We start from the raw sequence: 19,218 nt of genomic DNA, 5'->3' as shown, positions 1-19,218 counted from the left end.
CCCGACCTTGCCGCAGCTTGTTCTCTGTCCATTTCGCTCTCCTCTTCCTCCTCTTCTTCCTCTTCTTCTTCTTTTTCCTTTTCCCCGCTTCCACTACCATCATTATCATCATCATCTTTGCCTTCTTGCTCCACATTCTCTATCGCCGCTCCGGATGTGCCCACTCCACTCCCTTCTCCTTGAAAAGCATTGCCAAAGAAACTCCCACTAGAGTAAGAAGGTCTCGCCCAAGGACCAAGCAAGTGTCCATCACCATGGGAAATCCTAAAACCCCAATCCGATAGGTCAACACCATACGCTCGAAAGATACCCAAATAATCTCCCATTCCGGTCCAATAACTAGGGTTGTGGGGTGGATTCACTACTTATAGAATCGCCGCTTCATGGGCACTCATTAACACTAACTCATTATTCGGGCGGGATGTGAGATCCGTCATATAGTAGTTATGGTCATAGGTAGGTGGGGATTGGGCATATCAACCGGTATAGGGTGGAGGTGGCATGGATATAGAGGAATAAGATGCTTGCATGGATGGAACACGACGTGGCGGATAAGTAGGAGCTTGTTTGTCATTCAAGTCTTTGAGCGAGAAGGTGAGGTTGTGAGGGATGGTGTAGTGTTGTGGCGAAGAACGAGGCAGGTCCGCTTCTCCAAGATGCTAAACTTCGGGTAAGTTCTCTCCCGCGGGATGCATCATGTACCATGGCCCGTCTGCCTTTCACGCATACCCCTCCCCACTCACATCCTCGAGCCAATAGATGTTCTTCATGTAAGTAATATCAAAATACGACACCTCTCAGGTCAAGGGCCTATTCTACATCCCCAGGTTCATACCCCAACAAACTCTTCACCAAATAGGTCACTAAAGCACCACAATCCAAGGAGCATTTGTTGGACGAGGCCATTCTCTCAAAGGCTAGGCACACCATAGACACGGCACTAAAGTATGAAGTTTCCTCTTGGCAAGGGTTAAGTACGAGCTTAAGAGTAAGACTTGCGTCGAGTTTAGCTTGTGAACATCCTTCCTCCTATAGAGTAGGTTGATCGTAAGCCTTACGAAAATCCTCAAAACCGGATTCTCCATATCATTACTTATCACGGCACTCACCAAGGTGTGAGTGTTACCCGTATACAAGTCAAAGTACCTTGTGGCTTTCATATCTTTCGTCACCTTGTCATGACAAAGACAATCCCTCTTATCTACTCCAAAGCACTCCTCAAAGTTGTCACTTGTCAAGTTAAAGGCAGTGTTCTTGAGCCTAAATCTCACCGAATGGCCCCCCTTATTATACCCAAAAGAGCTCAAAAATTCCAATGTAAGGTTTTGATAACTAATCTCCTCTAGGTTATATAGCTCCTCTAACCCAAGTATATCAAAGATACCATGCACCTCCTCTTCTATTTCTAACTCCCTCAAGACATCCGTCGTCACACACCTAGTCGGGCCCATAGGTCTCTCAGCCAACGCAAGAAAAGTGTTTTTTTGAGACTCACTCTCGAACAAATGCCCGGAAATCCCGGGGATTCAATCATGGGTGGAACTACTGACTCTTGGCGCGGTTGTCTTCCGCGGTTGCTTCGGGTGTTCCCTGACATGCTACAAAACCGATTCACATAACAAGATTCCGGATAAAAAAGATGAGAATTTAAGACAAACTTTTGAAACAATTTGGAAATTTCCCCATACTTCTAGTTTACTAACAAAAATTTGAGTAGAAAATTTTGACATGGTTTCCTTGAATTTTAATCAAACTAAAAGTTTACTAAGACACAAATTTTCTGGAAAATGAAATTCTTGTGAAATTACACAACATTTTAAACCCAACTTAAGGCATCATACAACATTTCTAGTTGTTATCAAACTTTTGACATAATTAAATCAAGAATGAAGCATGAAAATCAAAACATTCGTTATACTAGCATACATTTTGAAAATTTGGTGATTTTAAGACAAAACTTCTAATTTAATCCAATACCATACATTATAAGCAAGATTGAAGTGTTAAGAAACAATTAAACCATGTTTTAAGTACTAGAATCAAAATTTTGGTAATGTATACTATGCAATTTTCGAAAATTTGGGCCATATTTTAAGATGAAACTTTTGATTTAAGACAATACATAGCATTGCTAATGAAGATGGTAGTCTTATGGAACAATTAAACCAAGTTTTAAACATGAAAGTTAAAATTTGGGCATGAATGCAATAAATTTCAAAAAAATTCCGGTACAATTTTAAGACAAAATTTCAAATGTAAGACAAGATGTAGCATTAAAAATAAAGGTTAGGCCCTTATTGAACAATTAAACGAATTATCAAACATAAAAATTCAATCTTTGTCTCAAGAACCCTAATTTTTTACATATACCAATTTGGGCAGAAATTCATCATGAAAATTTCATATTTGTTATCAATAATGTTGTAGAGAGTTAATTACTACCATAAATTAAATAAAAACATGCAAATAAATGATAATCTTAGAGAAATTAGAGTAGATCTAAAGAAAATCAAATTTGTGAAAAAAATAGGAAAAAGAAAATCACTTACTTTGGTTAATTAGTAAAGATTAAGGTGAAGAAATAAAGTCGGAAACTTGAATCTTTCCAAAAATGAGCAACAATGGAGTTTTTGTAATATTTTAAGAGAGATTTTGATGTTTGAAGATATGAAGAATGAAGAAGAATGAAGAGATAAGAATAGCGTACAGACACAATTTCACGAAAATTTCAGCACAGAAATTTGCACTCGGTCGAGTGCTGACTCCATTTGGTCGAGTGACCCATTTCCAGAATCTTTCCAGTTTACTGGAAAATGGTCCACTCGATCGAGTGTAAGGTGCTCCGCCTAGTGCTTTCTCGCACCCGGTTGAGTGTTTCCTTATGGCTTGCAATTTCCAATTAAGATCGAAAGGTATAGTCCCTGCAACAAGAGAAAAACGTTCGGAAGTCTACCGGTTATTGGTGACCCGTTCCGAGTTAGATTACGCGTCATCACACTTACCATTTCGATATACTATTTCTACACTAGAAACTATTATACTAACAACCCACGCACTTATACGACATTAGAATGCCAAATAACGGGACTAATGTCCCTAACACACTAACACGTAATAATTACTCCCAAAACATGTTATACACATCAATCCTTTCATCCATCTTTCACATGTTTCCATGTACATATTCACCACATCATAATGATCATACTATGCGAGAAACTTATAAACTTGTTATAGCATACATGTAATCACATCACATTCCACATAGTGTTCCCCATACTTATAACCACCCCGTAGTTCACCGGTTAAGACAATAGAATATAGATTTGAAATGAGGGCTCCTACTCATCCAAAGCCAACCTCCTATTGTACTCATGTCGGATTCATTTTATTAGACACGCCTAGTTTAATAGGTTTAGGTTCCAAAATCGTCGCTTTGATACCACTTTGTAACACCCCCTTCCTACCTAGCTAAGGTAATCGGGAGATGTCACCATTTCGGTTTCCCAAGGTAGTGATTGGAATTACAATTAAGAAACATTTATATAAATAACATGTTTAATGAATTACATAATGATTAAATGAATAATACAAGTCGAGACGACTACAACCACTCAAAGGACATCTATATCGTCTAGCATATGATGACTCGAATAAACTCCAATGCTCGTGACTCGGCCCGTCTCCCGCAATATACCAAATTCAACTTAACTTGTACCCAAACTGCTCCCCATATGATTGGAAATATCATATGGATCAACACAGTCCACCCCAATTAAAGATGGTGACAATTACACACAACCAACCCACATCAGTTTCAGTAATATAAATACCTAAGACACGACACAGGTATATAAATATGCAACATGCCAATGGAATTCACAAGACACGAACTCTCCATCCATCACGACTTTTCAACCACCTCATCGGTACCAGGAACGCATCCACGGTACCAACAACTCGTTTACGGCACCGTAGCACCGCCCGCCAAACAGTCAGACTGGAGCCCGTAAAACAAGTACTCAGGACACACTGGCGGTACCAAGCCCGGGCGCTAACCGGACCCCTGCCAGGCGTCGTGACACCACATGAGCCCCTCCGTAATCAAGTTATAAACGTGCAAGTCTCTCATGGAGTGGGAAGCTCCAAGAGGCGACCCAAGCAAAAGTGAGTGTCCCGACCCGCCTTACGTCTCCTCAACAACCAGCACAAGTCCTCCATATCCTCCAACATATACAACAATCACAATGAATGCAATATGCAACATAACATGCTAATATACGACTCATCATGAGACACCTTCCAAAATATGCCATGAACATCCATTCCTCAAGTATTCCGACTCTTTAAGTCACCATAACTCAATATCATGCTAGTATGCATTCTTGACAACAACATGAGACTCACAATCCTTATATCATAATATGATGCAATACAACTTATATCATGGAAACAAGGACAATGAACACACAAACAAGCATTCATATTACTAAATTCGAGTAGGAAAATCCGACCTTTTAGCAAACTCCATAAGCAATCCAAGACAAGCAAGATCTCGTCTCATAAAACCATCTCATCCTACAAAAATTACATAATAACCATCACAACATATCCTACATACATTTACTATGTAAAACCCCTTATTATTTTCCATTAATTACTCATATTATTCATAATAAGTATTAATTAGCAAACCCAACAAAAAGCCCCAGAAGTTAGGGTTCAAAGAAAGATAAAGAAAAAGGTGAGATTCCGACTTACAAGGGTAGATCGGGAAATAGGTGGAGGTACCATCCTCAAATACAAGCTCACATGCCATGGGAGAGGGCTAGGGAGAGTTTTAGAGATAAGGGAGAGGGTTTGAAGGTTTAGAGAGAGAGGTGGAAATGATTTGGGGTTAGGTGGAAAAGGAAACCCGACATAGGTTATATCGCCATCTGACGAGCTGCACTCGGTCAAGTGCAGAGTCCACTTAGCCGAGTGCCACTCACTCGGTGGAGTACTACTCGTACTCGTAAAAAATGGGGAATGAGACCTTGGGCTAATACAGAACAGAGACGATTATTACAAGAGTACTGATCCACAAATAAATAATATTCAGCCTGTAGATCCAAGAGTACTGTTTAGCATTTATGAGATATTCTAGAAAGTTCTAAGATACATTATATATAAACTCTATATTGAATTATGAAGGAAGAATAAAATTCAACCTTTCCAAAACAATCTTTTCATCTAAGTTTAACATAGACTAAACAGACATGTTCCATTTGAAGATTGAAAAGGCAGAATGCGATTGATGGTTATTAAGAACGCCGTGAAACGGTAAGTTTGAGTCCATGGGCCATTGACAGAATAGTCATCATCCTATAGTTAACAGGGTGCCCTGGCACCAAATTGAAGTTGTAGAATCTACATAAAATAGCTAATGCCATCTTCATTTGTAAATATGCCGAGTCCTTTCCTAAACATATCCTTGGCCCTGCCTGCAACATGAACAATTTCATTAAAATATCGGTTAAGAAGAATAAAACAGATGAACAAATGAACGGGACAGAGAGCGTATATATACAGTAGATGAATAATTCGAACCTGAAAAGCAGTAAATTTGAAAGGAGAGGCATTTTGGAAGAAACCGTCTTTGAGCCATCTCTCGGGTTTAAAACAAGCAGCATCTGAACCCCAGTTGTACTCCATTCTTCCCATCGAGTATGGCACATAAGTCACCATCCCTCCTGCTTTAAGTTTTGTTCCATCTGGCAACACATCATCCTCCAGAATTCCCTTAGGATCCTACAAATTTATGAGACACTCTAAGATGTAGGGAAGTTTCATACTCAATCCGTAGAAGTTTTTTGTGTAAATCCATACCTGAGGAACTGCAGGATATAGTCTAAGTGTCTCAGTGATAACAGCATGTAAATAATAGAGTTTAGACAAAGAATCATAGGTCAAAAGTCCTCCAAATTGTGAAACCTTTTGGCCAAAAGAAACAGGGTCTTCTGTGTTACATTCAACCAATGTCACCTTCTCTTCAATTGCTCTTTCTTCTTCAAGGGCCTTGAGCTCTACGTAAACTTTCTCTGCCACATTTTCATGAGTCATGATCATGTATAGTGCCCATGACAGGGTTGTTGCTGTAGTATCTCGCCCAGCTATCACAAAATTTAGGACTATATCTCTTAGGCTTTTCTCGGTTATATTGTTCTCTTCATCCTCTACCAACTCTATAAACCTTGACAATATGTCATTTTTCATCTGAAATTTTTCGCCAAATAAATTCATATGCTTAATTTATTGCAAGTATGTTTATATGTCAAATTTAATACTCGAGAAACTATAAGGTGTTAATCTAATTTAGCGAAAGGTCTCATACTGGAGTCTAGATGAAAATTGATGTTGAAATAACAAATACTGGAAACAAATTTGCAAGTATGTATAAAGTGTACCTTAATGTCGTTGCGATATCTTTTAGTTTCTACGATTTCAGCTTTTCTTTTTCGGATGACAGAATAAGTGAACTCATCTATGATTCTTATGCTTTCACTAAGTAAAGCCTCTGATCCAAAGTTAAAGAATTTCTTAAATTTCCAAAACGGATCAATAAATCTTAGTGTAACAATGATGTTTGCTGTGTCAAAAGCCTTTGCAAAAGAGTTATCAGGTAGGTTGGGTGCCAATGTTCCTATTTCCACTCCAAATCCTACCTTACATATCGAATCCAATGTCATCCTCATCAACAATTCCTGCACAAACTTTTTCGGTTATTCGTATCTTCCAAGTTTACTTTCATATACATACCCTGAGTAATTTGATTTACCTGCATGTCTACTGAACGAAAATCGAAAGACGCCTCGCTTAAGATGGTAGAGAGCTTCAAACTATAATCTCGAAAAACCACAGTGCTAAAGTCTCTCAAATTCTTGGATGCAAACTCAAAGCTTGCTGTTTTTCTTTGTTTTCTCCAACTTTCACCGTCTGCATTGAAAATCCCATTTCCAAGTAGAACCTCCATGTATGATTGATATGTCACACCCTTTATTTGATTCAACCATGGTCCATGTCCGTCATAAATTTTAAGTAATTAGGCTTTACAATAATAAAAGATTAAAGATGCATGATCAAAATTAACTGGCTAAGGCTAATCCGGAGATTTAAAATATGCATTTAGACATTTAAAAAAATCGCACTTAGAGATTAACTAAGCTCACGTAAAAGCGATCCAACATAAACAACATTTGCGATTAAGTTTTCACCGAACCTCATTTTGATATATTTTTTTTATTTTGTTTTCAGCATCTTTTAAAAATATAAATATACAATTTTAGTTGTATAGTTTATTTTAGTATGTGATTGCGAAATACCGTGTATTATTATGTTTTAAAGAAAAGTCTTTTTTTTTTCTTGTGGACTCAAATTTATACTTTGAACGTGGCCTCGTAATTACAGTAGATGACCTTGATTCTACCGTATATCTACACTATAAGTTATCTCCTAATATGTTATATGACCCAAATTTTCAAGAAACTAAGTGTGATACAGTTTCTTAGAGAACTTTTTAGCATATTTAAACATTTCTCACTAAAATTATGTTAATATTTCTAAGAATCCGAACTTTTCATTTCTCGGTAAAATTTGGTAACAGCAACAATCATGTCATTTTATTTGCAATGGAATAAATTAACTTAAACCAAATACTAAATTACTTTGACACATCAATCAAGTAACCTTTTACAAATTCAATCATAAGACAGAATAAGTGGAACAAGAGATAACACGTAGAAAAGTTGTTACCTTAGGATAATTAGCAAAGTTAGTCTTAAGAACATGTTCAACATTAGTAGGATCAGCAATATACGTGTATGTCTTGAAAGGCATTGGGACAACGACCGTTTTCGACTTAGAGAAATATCCAACAAGCCAATCATGCATCGTATCATAGTTCATTAGTTGCTCAAGTGCTGCACCTATTATGGGCCATGTCTTTGGGCCCAACTTGCTTCTTTGGGTCCACCTATGAACCAAAACCCATGTCAAGCCCATACTCAAACATATAACTAATATTCCCATGTTTGAAAAAGAAGAAATATTTGTCGGTGTAGAATTTTCTCTCATTTTTGTTGAATATAAAAAAGTCGTATGTTGGTGAAAAATTGTGTACTTAAAAGGTTTCGGATGAAATGTTGATGTATTATTTTTCTTTGTGATTTATGGCGAAAATTTGTGTACTTATAGTTTCGGATGAAATGTAGATGGATTATTTTTCTTTGGGATTTATGGCGATAATGTAAAGATTGTGTTATAATTGAGATAATTTAGTATGAGAGTTTATTGATAGAGAAGAAGTTGGTGATATGTAGGTTATTTTTTAGTGTGCAAAGTTGTGTAAGTTTGTTCAACGATCTTTACCAACACGCCAAAAGCAACCATGATAACTAATGTATTTCGTGTTTTTTCACCTAATTATCCAATGTTTTTAAAAAAACACATTTCTACTTCTTGAATTTAACACTTTCACCATGCATCTTACGACTAGATAAATAATCATTCTTTTTCTTATAGGTGACCGTCCCATAAAGATAGTGACTACCAATAATGTAAATTAGCCCACTAAGATGAATTATAATCAATCCATGAGAAGTCGAGAACTCTTGAAGATCGTTCCCCATGTTGACGAATCACGACCAAAACTGCTTTCCTCCCGCTGCCTCTGCAATCCCGCTACTACCGGCCACCACCACCACAACCACCGACCCAACCATCAACTCCGCTCACTCGCCCACTACTTTCGCTCACTGATTTCCCCTTTCACCAATCAACTAACGCAAAAAAGTAGATGACGTCGGCATCCACGATGAGTCGGTGACGCCGATCTCCAACAACCATGTTTGGATTTTGAACATAGAAGGGTTAGTTTTGATGATGAAAATCATACTTCTAATTTGTCATTACTAATTGTTTTAAGTTGAATAGTCACGTTTTTAATTTGAGTATTGGGGTTTTTAATCCAAAAATTATGGGTTTTAAATCCAGTCACTCTATTTTCATACTTTAATTTAATAATTAGAAGTTTTAACTTTAAAACTTATTATTTTAATTTATAACTTTTTTAGACTCTCATGAAAATTAAACCTTCATGTTTTCATTGTAAACATAGAACTTTACCTATTTTTTCTAAAATAAGAGGTTAGTATGATAATCAGTAACTTTAGCTTGACAATATAGTGTTTTCAAAGTTTAGATAATAGTAATCTTATCTTTATAAAAGCAAAATACAATACTCATCAGAGAACGCGCCACGTCATTAATACATCTTCTTTTTTTTTTTTCAAAAATCGAGATTATGGTGGGACCCATGTGTATGCAACGTATTTAATTTCTGAGATATCCGTCTTTCAAAGCATGCGCTTAAATCCGTCTCGCAACAAATTATATAAAGTCATCTTACAAAATAAAAACATGAATAATAATAATAAAACAAAAATAACAATCTCAGAAATTAGAAATTACAAAAGTTTACAAAATAAAAACAGGCTTAGATTTCTTTAAAAAAAAATATAATATAATTAAAAAACAACAAAAAAATGACAGATCTTCGAATTAAAAAAGAAAATTAAAAATAATATCCGACTTGGTTTGTTATTAAGTTAGGGGGGTAAATTTTACTTTAAACAAAAATGTTTAAAGAAAACTAAAAATAATATCAGCCGTATTTCTTTAAAGATTAAATGTTTCAGTATTTATTTAAAGAAATACTAGCAAATACTCCGTAAGTTTTAAAGATAATATCAGCCGTATTTCTTTAAAGATTAAATTACTAACAAGTTTAGATTTTAATAAAAATGAAAATTAAAAATAATAATAATATAAAAACCAAAATTGACAGATCTATAAAATAATAAAAAATAATATTGATAATAAAAATCAAGAGAGTTTACGGCAGCAGAGAAGTAGCATATGGGCGAAAACGGCGGACGATGATGGTCGGAGTAAGGCGGACGATGATGGTCGGAGTAAGTCCAATGATAAAGATTTGATATATAAGTGTAGAATATAAGATGAATTGGAAGAGGAAATACAATGAATGTTTCACTTAGAAGTATTTATTATTTATTACTAGGGAAAAAAGACGTAAATTTTAGGGAAAAAAAGAAGAGCTTGGTATTTGCCTGTTTGGTGTGCATAGGCGGCGAGAAAGAAGTAAATTTTAGTAGTGGGTAGGGTTTAGTTATCTTCTTATTTTTTTCTTTTGTTTAAAGTAAAACTTACTCTCTATTAATTTGGATTTGTAAAGGGTAGTTTTATGGGCTTAGGCCTTAGATTATACAGAATATGTGGGCAATTTTGTTATTGATTTACACGTTTTTCTATTAGAGCAGTCCAAATTGTCGGTCTTTTCGAATTCTCACTGGATACTATCCATATTAAGGATCATATTGTATACCAAATTACATGATAAATTACGTAGGAAATGCCAAAATTTTTGTCTTTATTACTACCATGTGATAATATTTGACCCGTTTTAAGATTTAAGACGGATACTCCGTCTTAAGTAAAACTGATTGTCTCAACATGTAAAAGTGATTTCATACTAATATACATTTTATCATATTGACTTATATATTTTGACGAGTATTGAAGAGTTAAGTGAATACGAGTAGCTCGAAATGTTAGAGTGAAATTAGTTGTTAGCATGTATAAATTTCAGTCGGGTCAGTTGAGCGGGCTACACGATCGGAGTAGCATTGTATTCAAATACTACGGGGCAGGTGTGTTTCAAGTTTAGAAAATACAGGTCAAATTTATACGGGTTACAATAGACGCGGGTTTAGTAACACATTTACATGGATCGAGTAACACATTTACAAAATTATCGTATTCGTTATTATTTGTTCTTTACGTAACAATGATTTTACAACAATCGTTTTGGAAGGGTATGAATTGCTTTGTCAAAATGATCGCTTAGGCCAGTCATATTAAATCTCTTAATTGCAAATGTGATATTTAGTTCAACTATTAGATCTTAAATACAGTCCGTTTTATTGAAGATGGCCACTATTCGTCACAAGATGAAGACGGATAGTAACCCTCTCACAAAATGCAAGTGGTAGGCAAGTGGAGGTATTCATTTCCCCCCTCTTGCACTATCCATTTACATTTTGTGAGAGAGACACTATCCGTCTTCACTTGTGACGGGATAGTGTCCGTCTTCAATGAGAATTTGTGTCTTAAATATGATTTTCTAAACTTAATCATAATATTTTACACATATTTTATATCACAAATTCTCATTATAGACGGGAGACATACGTCTATAGTTATAGACGGACCAAATATCCACCCACTTTAAGCTTAAAACAAGCAATAACTTGCATGGTAGGGCCCAAAAATATCAATACTTTAAGCATATTTGACCCGTCTTTCACTTTAGAAACTGACTATATCCGTCTATAGTGAGACTAATCTTATCTTTATTAATTCGAAGACAATCTTTGAATGGAGAATGTGCCACGTCATTTGCACAACTTTTTTTTTTTTTAAATTCGGGTTATGTTGGGTCCCGTTAGTGTGCACATAATTTATTTCTTAAAATCGTCGCAATACAACCATGCGACAATTTATGTCTTAAAAATATTTATGAAATAATTACATACAATCGGAATAAATGAAATTAATTGCATATAATCAGAATGAATTACAAATCGGAATAAATGAAATAAATTACATTTAATCGGAACGAATTACATAATTAATAATAAAATTACATAATTACGAGAATGAATTACATTTAATTACGGGAATAAATTACATATAATGGGAATATATTACAGAAATTAATGAAATTAATTATTACAAACAATGCGAATAAATTAAATAACTTAAATAATTTTTAAAACTAGATAGTACGATGTTGTTGAGCGCTTAGTGTGAGATCTATGTGCCGAATATAGTGAAACTCTTACTGATGTTAATCCGTCTGTAACTGGAAATGAACATTCACCCAATAGTTGTGGTTTTAACGCATCTTATTTACGTGGAGAATGTTCATTTCCAGTTAGATCACCGATCTACATTAACATGTAGATCACTGATATTAAACTATTAGATAATTACAATAGAAATTTAAAAATAAAACATTCATAAAAAAACATTCATATCGTCCTAAATACAAACCCGTGCAATTTTGCACGGGTTTAAAACTAGTAGTAACTTTAGTTTGGTTAAGACACGATGATTTTTCTGTTCGTAGAGAAGCAATAGGTAGTCGTTGGTTCTTTTTTTTTGAGAAGTTGAGAAGATAACAATTTATCTTAGAAATCAGTTTTAAGAAAACTGAGTTTTGTATTTTTTATTTTAGTCTTTGATTTTTTTGGGCCATTTAGTAAATGGGCTGGTCTCATAATAAGAGACGTCTTATAGAACAATTTGTGATAAACCATACAATGGGTAGACTTGGTTAACGGGTCATTTCCTTCGGTTTCGGATTGGGTGAAATCAGTTCGATTTAAATCTAGTTAACCTTAGTTTCGATTTTGTTTGTTCGATTTTGAACGGGTTCATTTGAGTTAGCAGTTTTAATCGATTTATGTTATTTCGAGTCCCATTCGGATCCGATCGGGTCAATATTAGTTTATTTAAGTTTTGGGTGATAATTTTCTTGAACTAAATCTCGAAAAATTAGCTTCTTATGTTAAATGGTAAATCCCACCGGTGGATGTCATTGTTTCTACCATGATAGATTTCATAAGAGAGTAATTCTCATAAAAATAGTTGTACTACTCAATGTTGTGATTAAATGATAACAACACAGTTCATGTTTACATTACTCATAATGTAGAACGAACCCTAGCTCTAATTAAACGCATGGATCTACGGTCACCCAATAATGATAACGGTACATTTTATTCTTATAGTACCTTTATCTTATTCTCTAATATCCTTTATTTCCTTATGAGAAAGAATATCCTATAGATAAGATTCTTGTTATTCATCGTTTTCTCTGGTATTTCGTACTTTGATAAATGAGAATACTTCAACATAAATCCTAAAAAGGTAAAAATCAAACAAAATTAACTTAGATTGATAGAAATCACAAGAGGAATTACCTTTGCGGCTCAGCAATCATACGAAATCGCAACAATTGGCACAAAAATATCCATTCCAATTTCTTTTGCTACTCGAATTTCGCCGTTAAAATCGCAAGAAGTCGTAAAATCAAGAGAAAGGAAGAGAAAGAGATCGAGGTACTTGGGGGCGTCAAAGGTTACCCCAACATCGGGTCGGTCAATTTCAAATCGTTAAAACCCTAGAAAAATTGAACCGCAATATACTAGTATGGCAAATACGGTGATGATTGTTATAAAATACTCTCTTTATTTGTCGATACAAGTATTAAGGAGAGGAAGAGTTTGGTAATAGTAAAGAAGGATGTATAACTAGAATTTAAATAATGAATTTTGTGTGCTACAAATATTAAGGGGAGAAATAAAATAGGAGAAAAAGATGGGGTTGGGGAATAATAAAATAGGAGTAAAAGATGGGGTTTGGTGATAGGAAAAAGAAATAAATAAAATAACGGTTTTTCTATTATGTGCCTAATGAGTACATGGTAAGGAGTCAATTAAAGAAAGTATTACACCAATAATTCTCTAACTGTGGTAATTATGAGTTTATAATTTAGGGGGTGTTTGGTTGGAGCTTTTGGAATGGATTCAGGACATTCCAATGTTTGGTTGGAGCATTTTGGAATGAAGTTAGATACCTGATGGATTCTAACTCCATTCCAACCCATTGGAATCCCATACTCATCTCTCTCCCCAAATTTCCAACTCCATTCCACCAAACACATTATTATTCTCATATCCGGATTGAACCAAACAACTTTAAACATGTATGAGGTTCTAACTTCATACCTCCTTGGAATTAGAATCCATTCCATTTCATATCTAATGTTTGAACCAAACGCCCCCTCAATACCTCATGATATATTAGTGTAATACTTTCCTTAATGGAGATGATCCATCCCCAAAGTGAAGGGTTTAAGGAAGAGATTTGGGTAGACGGAGGGAGCGTTAGACTTGACTTGTTAAAGTCAATTGGCGGCTCAAACTTACTTTTTATGGTGCCATCTGGCACATATCATACCATGTCATTATCGTACCATTAACATAATACTCCCTCCCATCCAAACCAAAGGTAACACTTACCTTATTCGGACCATCCAAACCAAACTACCCATTCCTTATTTGGTAAAAGACATGACTAAAGACCCCTTATACACCCTTATTATTTACAGAAAATGCCATCATATTTGTGGCCCTCCTTTAATTAAGCTACAAGTGGTCCTACTTTAATTCCAATATTACCCTTACTTTTTCTCTATTTTCTTAAAACTTGTGCTCCCTCCCATGTTACCTTTGGTTTGGATGGGAGGGAGTAACATGCAATGCACCAATCTTGGAAAAATTGACGGGAATAATTCCACCTTTAGCTCATTTTCTAAGAATAGTCCCACCTTTTTATAATCCAAAAATAATTCCACCTTATACCCTCATCTAGTCATCTTCTTTAAACAAACCCCTCAAAAAAATGACTTGTTATAGTAGGTATATGAGTGACACTATGAATTTCTCTTTTAATTCTTTTAGTTTATTACCAACCCTTTTCTCCCTCTTTAAATCTATCTTCATCTCCTTTTATCTCGGTTACAAGACCACTTGATTTATAATCACTACTATGTGTTCAAAGGACGAATGTTCGTAGGCCATGGTTGAAGGAAGGGGATGAAGAGGAGGCCATTCACGTCCAATGCCTGAGACCACCGTAATCATGTCGTGACTGTACACAAAATCGCCATATATTGGTCGTGTAGAACGCACGAGACTACCATTGCAGTGTCATGTACTTTGCACGAAATTACTATGAAAGGGTCGTGTGAAGCGCACAAGCCCACAAGAATGGGCTTGTCATCTCCTCTACACGAGAGCACTATAGCTCAGTTTCCGTGCGTCAAACGAAGCTTGTGCACAAAACTCTCAGTTTAATCCATGGTCATTGGTCACTTGGTTAGTGACATTAGTTGATGTGTCATTAAAGTTACTCTTAGTGGCTAAACACTACATTTCTGGGCAATAGAAATGGTCAGTCATGGTTTTCATTCATTATGAGTGCATCAATTTATTTCCACCTATTTGTCCCAATTTTTCCCAGAAGTTTTTTCATGCACAATGACAAAGTTTCAATTAATCTACAATAATGTTGCATAAATTGATTTAAATTACCAAGTACGATATCTAAACTAAATGAATGGAAAATTAAAGAGAGATATTTTTTGTCTTGATAATTGTTGTACGTGAAGTTGTATGAAAGTCAGAGATGATATGGTGGGAGGTGAAAGAGATTAATGAAAACAAATTAATGGAAGGAGTATTTTTAACCTTTACTCAGGCAAATAAACAATTTACAGGTGACATAAAGTAAAAGTTTGACTTTTAAGAGACATAAAACCGTTTAAGCAGGTAATTGGTAAAAAGGATTGTTTAAAGAAGATAGGGTTAAATGGGGGGTTTATTTTTGAATTATTAAAAGGTGAGATTATTTTAAGAGGATGATATAAAGGTGGGATTATTCCCGTCAATTTTTCCCCCAATCTTTCGGAGCTATGCATAGACAACAACGTTGTCCTTTTTTTTTTTTTTTTTTTGTCTCTTGTCCGTCTTCAATTTTCACTTTTCGAAGTTATACCCTTACATTTGACAAAATATTAATTACACCCCTAAGCTTCATTAATTGTTCCCAAACGTGACCTAAACACTATAAACCGTCAACTTTTGCCATTAAGTGCTAACATGGCTTTGATTTTTAATTTTTTTTTCATTTACACTTCCCCCCCCCCCCCCCCCTTTTTTTTCATTGTTTCCCTCTATTTCTTCAACCTCCATTTATTCTATTCATTACTTCATTTTTCAACCTTCATTTATTTCATTTACTACGCTATTTTTCACTCTCCTTTTATTTCATTAATTCCATGATAATTCTTCAAACTTCATCTTCAACCCCGTAATCTCAAATTTAATTAGTTCTTCATTGTTCATTTTTAACCCCAGACATTCTTCATCTTCATAGGTGCTCCGGGTGTAATTCCGAAGCAGTTATTTGTTACCACTCGTGGCTTGTAGAATGACGTCTTTGATCGAATCCTTCTCTCGGTCTCTCCTGAAACAATGAACAAACTGAGGGCTCGGCTTTGGCCGAGCGTACTCACTCCGACGCTCAAGTCAGTAAACTTAAAGGGATTAAGTTATGTGTTACTTGGCGAAGTATGTATTGTAGAGAGATAAGGAAGATATTACCAGATTATGAGGTGTTTAGGTTAAATTGTGGATCATTTCCTCAATAAGGGTTGAGGAGTATTTATAGACTTTCAGCTTTTGTCACGTAGTGACCAAGTGGCTAGCAGGTGGAAAGACTGATCTACCCTCGGCCGAGGGACCCATGACAGGCCGGCGGGCCCTGTTGACTCGCCGCCGAGGGGTCTTGGGTATGAGTACGCGGATATGTGGCCCGGCTGGCAAGTCACCGTGGCCGGGACATAGGTGACAGGCCGACAGGTTGCGTCGGTTAGGCTGTCTAAGTCGTTGACTTGCTGTGGATATCTTTGACCTTGCTCAATATGTTGACTTGGTCAGCGGGTGCAGAATATGCCCCAACAATTTGCCCCCAGCGTAGTCTATGCCGTGGTATGGACCTTCGATGAGTGTTGAGCGTATTCTGCGCAAGTAAAAAATTTTCTGCCCCGGCTTCTTCTACCTCGGCTTGGTTCTGCTTAGGCCGTACCATATCCCCCCTCCACATGGATGTGTAATGGACATCAGATGTGGAAAAGAAAGTGGCGCTGGCCGAGACCGAGGTTGTGAGTGTCGTGTGCTTTTGATTGCCCTCACCCAGTAGGTCGCCAAGCTTGGTTGAATCGGGCCGTTTGGCAAGTAGATACCAAGGGGTGTGTTGAAGAAGATACGTCGATTGGCATTCTGTCAAGGAGCGTGTTGAAGAAGTTTTGTAACTGTTTGTCGATTGACCTTCCATGGCTGCATGCTTGACATGTGTCTCGTTGTTGATTGGTTGACGCTTCATGGGCTTTGCCCTGATTGGTCGGATTGAGTGGGCTTTGCCCTATAAATAGGAGAGTTAGCCCCTGAATTTGGCCTTCCAAATTCATTTTCTTAAAAAATTTTCTTCTTGCTTAACTTTCTTTGACGAAACTTCTCTCTAGTCTTGAGCGTTACTCATTCGCGTAGCACTTTTTCTTCAAGGTAAACAAACAAATTTTCAACTTTTAATTGTTAAGTTTTTTGTTGTGAACATGTCTTCTGCTGATGCCGGTCCTAGTAACCGTGCGCCGGGGGGTTCCCCGTCGCGTCTTGATGAGGAGGAGATACTAGACGCCATCCCGATAAGGTCTGGGGGCCCTAGGTCTCCTTCTCCCGAAGTTGATCCAAAAGCTTTGGAGGATTGGGAGGATGATGATGATGTTGATGATGACGGTGATGATGAGGAAAGGGCTCATCCTAATGAGGAGAGGCCGTACATCATGGATTACGGCAACGCCTATAAGGTCTGCCCTGACCGTGCTTGGACCCACAAGTTTGCCAGTTGTTCTGGTCTTGACGTTTTCGAACGTCACTTCTCCTTCGGCAGGGAGTTTAGTATCGTAATTCCTGAGGAAGGTCAGGCGGTCTGTTGCCCTCCTCCGGGTTGCATCGGCGTATACATCAGACACCTGGAGTATGGACTCCGGTTTCCTCTGAATGAACACGTTATGGCCATAATTAAAGCCATGAACGTCGTCGTGGCCCAACTGCACCCGTTGGCCATTAGGACTATAGTCGGCTTTGTGTGGCTCGCTTTTCAAGGGGAGGTCCCGACGGTGAACTTATTCGCCGGATTCATCACCTTCGGCCGTCGGCCCCTGGTCGCAAGATACAGGCGTGCAGACGGAGCCAGGTTACGTCTCCGTTGATTAGCTTTCTTCCTGCAAGGACTAGAAAGATCGGTGGGTGTACGTTGAGGTTCCGGAGGATTATCCACTGCCCCGGTCCTTCCAGCACCAAGTCAATTTGCGGTGCGAGACTAAGGCGGAGCATGACAAATGGGTCTCCCGGAGTAAGCTTAAGATGGACGCCTTGCAAGGTCCTTCTTACTGCGGATGAGAAGCGGGCGATGAGGCTGTTTGAGGCGGAGAAGAATGGGATGCCGAAGGGATGGATTCCCCGACGAGATCATTCTTCAGGATGAGTCGCTTCGCACACGTCGGCCTCATACCGCCTTCGAACGGGGTGAGTGGGGTCGGTGTGAGGCCCATCTCTCGCTTTTAATGTTTCTGTTATTTGAACTTTGATTTATTTCTTTCACTTGACTGTTGCTTCGTTTCCTTTGCAGACCATTTCGGTTCGGACCTGTCTGAAGATATCCTTAGGAGAATGGGACTTGCCAAGGACAAGACAGTTATTAATTTGCACCCTAAGGCTCGGACCGTGATCGCGAACGCCGCCGAATGATCTCATGGATCAAAGAGCGGTGAAGGGCTTAAATACGACGGCGGCCCCGTGGCGAAGGTTGTTGGTAACATACCGCGCCGAACGCGGAAGACAAAGTCTTCGGCGGCGACGGCGTCAAGATCGATTCCACCTCCACTCCCTTCAATCGAAAAAGGAGACGGTGGAGGTCGTTGATATTACCGCCGAGGAGGTGGTCACCTTGGCGGTGGAAACCCCTCTCTTCCGTAAGAGGAAAGAGCCCTCACGCCGCCGATGCTTCATTGCCATCGCGCCGGCAAAGAAATGCGACCTCCGACCAAGAAGGCCAAGCATGGCACGGATCTATCCCGTGGCTCGGACTTAGCCGGTTCATTAGGCGTTCTCGATGACAAAGCTCTCTGGTATGTCCATGTATGTTGACACGGATGCTTTAATTGAATTTTTGTAGATCAACCGTCGTCTCACCGGGCACGCCGTTGAACGGCGTCTGCCGAGAAGAAAACTGCGCAGCAAGTGGTCAAGATGCCACCGTTGTCACCTCATTCCTCGGCCTACCCCCATCCAGTTAGGTCGGAGGGCCTAAGTTTGGCCAGGATGTTGAAGTGGGCGATACGGCCGGTGCTCTTATTGTGGAGCAAGAGAAGACCATTGTTGAAGCCGCTCCACACTCGAGCGGCTCAGGCTT

General features: G+C 37.7%; 1 protein-coding gene across 1 annotated transcript; it reads right to left on the bottom strand.

Annotated features, from left to right (window-relative positions):
* Positions 1 to 5,105: 5,105 nt before the first annotated feature.
* On the bottom strand, positions 5,106 to 8,244 carry LOC141633433 (cytochrome P450 704B1). The gene is made up of 6 exons (XM_074445906.1): positions 7,792 to 8,244; positions 6,818 to 7,033; positions 6,447 to 6,743; positions 5,869 to 6,255; positions 5,590 to 5,790; positions 5,106 to 5,483 (listed from the first exon to the last, which is right to left on the bottom strand). Exons 1-6 carry the CDS (start codon positions 8,110 to 8,112, stop codon positions 5,304 to 5,306), a joined length of 1,602 nt encoding a protein of 533 aa, XP_074302007.1. The 5' UTR covers positions 8,113 to 8,244; the 3' UTR covers positions 5,106 to 5,303.
* Between the last annotated feature and the right edge of the window lie 10,974 nt (positions 8,245 to 19,218).

The sequence above is a fragment of the Silene latifolia genome, chromosome Y, assembly GCF_048544455.1.
Source record: "Silene latifolia isolate original U9 population chromosome Y, ASM4854445v1, whole genome shotgun sequence".
In the NCBI taxonomy this organism is placed as follows: domain Eukaryota; kingdom Viridiplantae; phylum Streptophyta; class Magnoliopsida; order Caryophyllales; family Caryophyllaceae; genus Silene; species Silene latifolia.
This window is presented reverse-complemented; position numbering and strand designations above follow the sequence as displayed.

Coding starts and splice junctions, on each gene's coding strand:
- LOC141633433 (XM_074445906.1), bottom strand. CDS start 8,112: ATGAGAGAAAATTCTACACCGACAAATATTTCTTCTTTTTCAAACATG. Junction 6,744..6,817: donor TTCGTTCAGTAGACATGCAG/GTAAATCAAATT, acceptor AAGTTTGTGCAG/GAATTGTTGATGAGGATGAC. Junction 6,256..6,446: donor GATATCGCAACGACATTAAG/GTACACTTTATA, acceptor GAAAAATTTCAG/ATGAAAAATGACATATTGTC.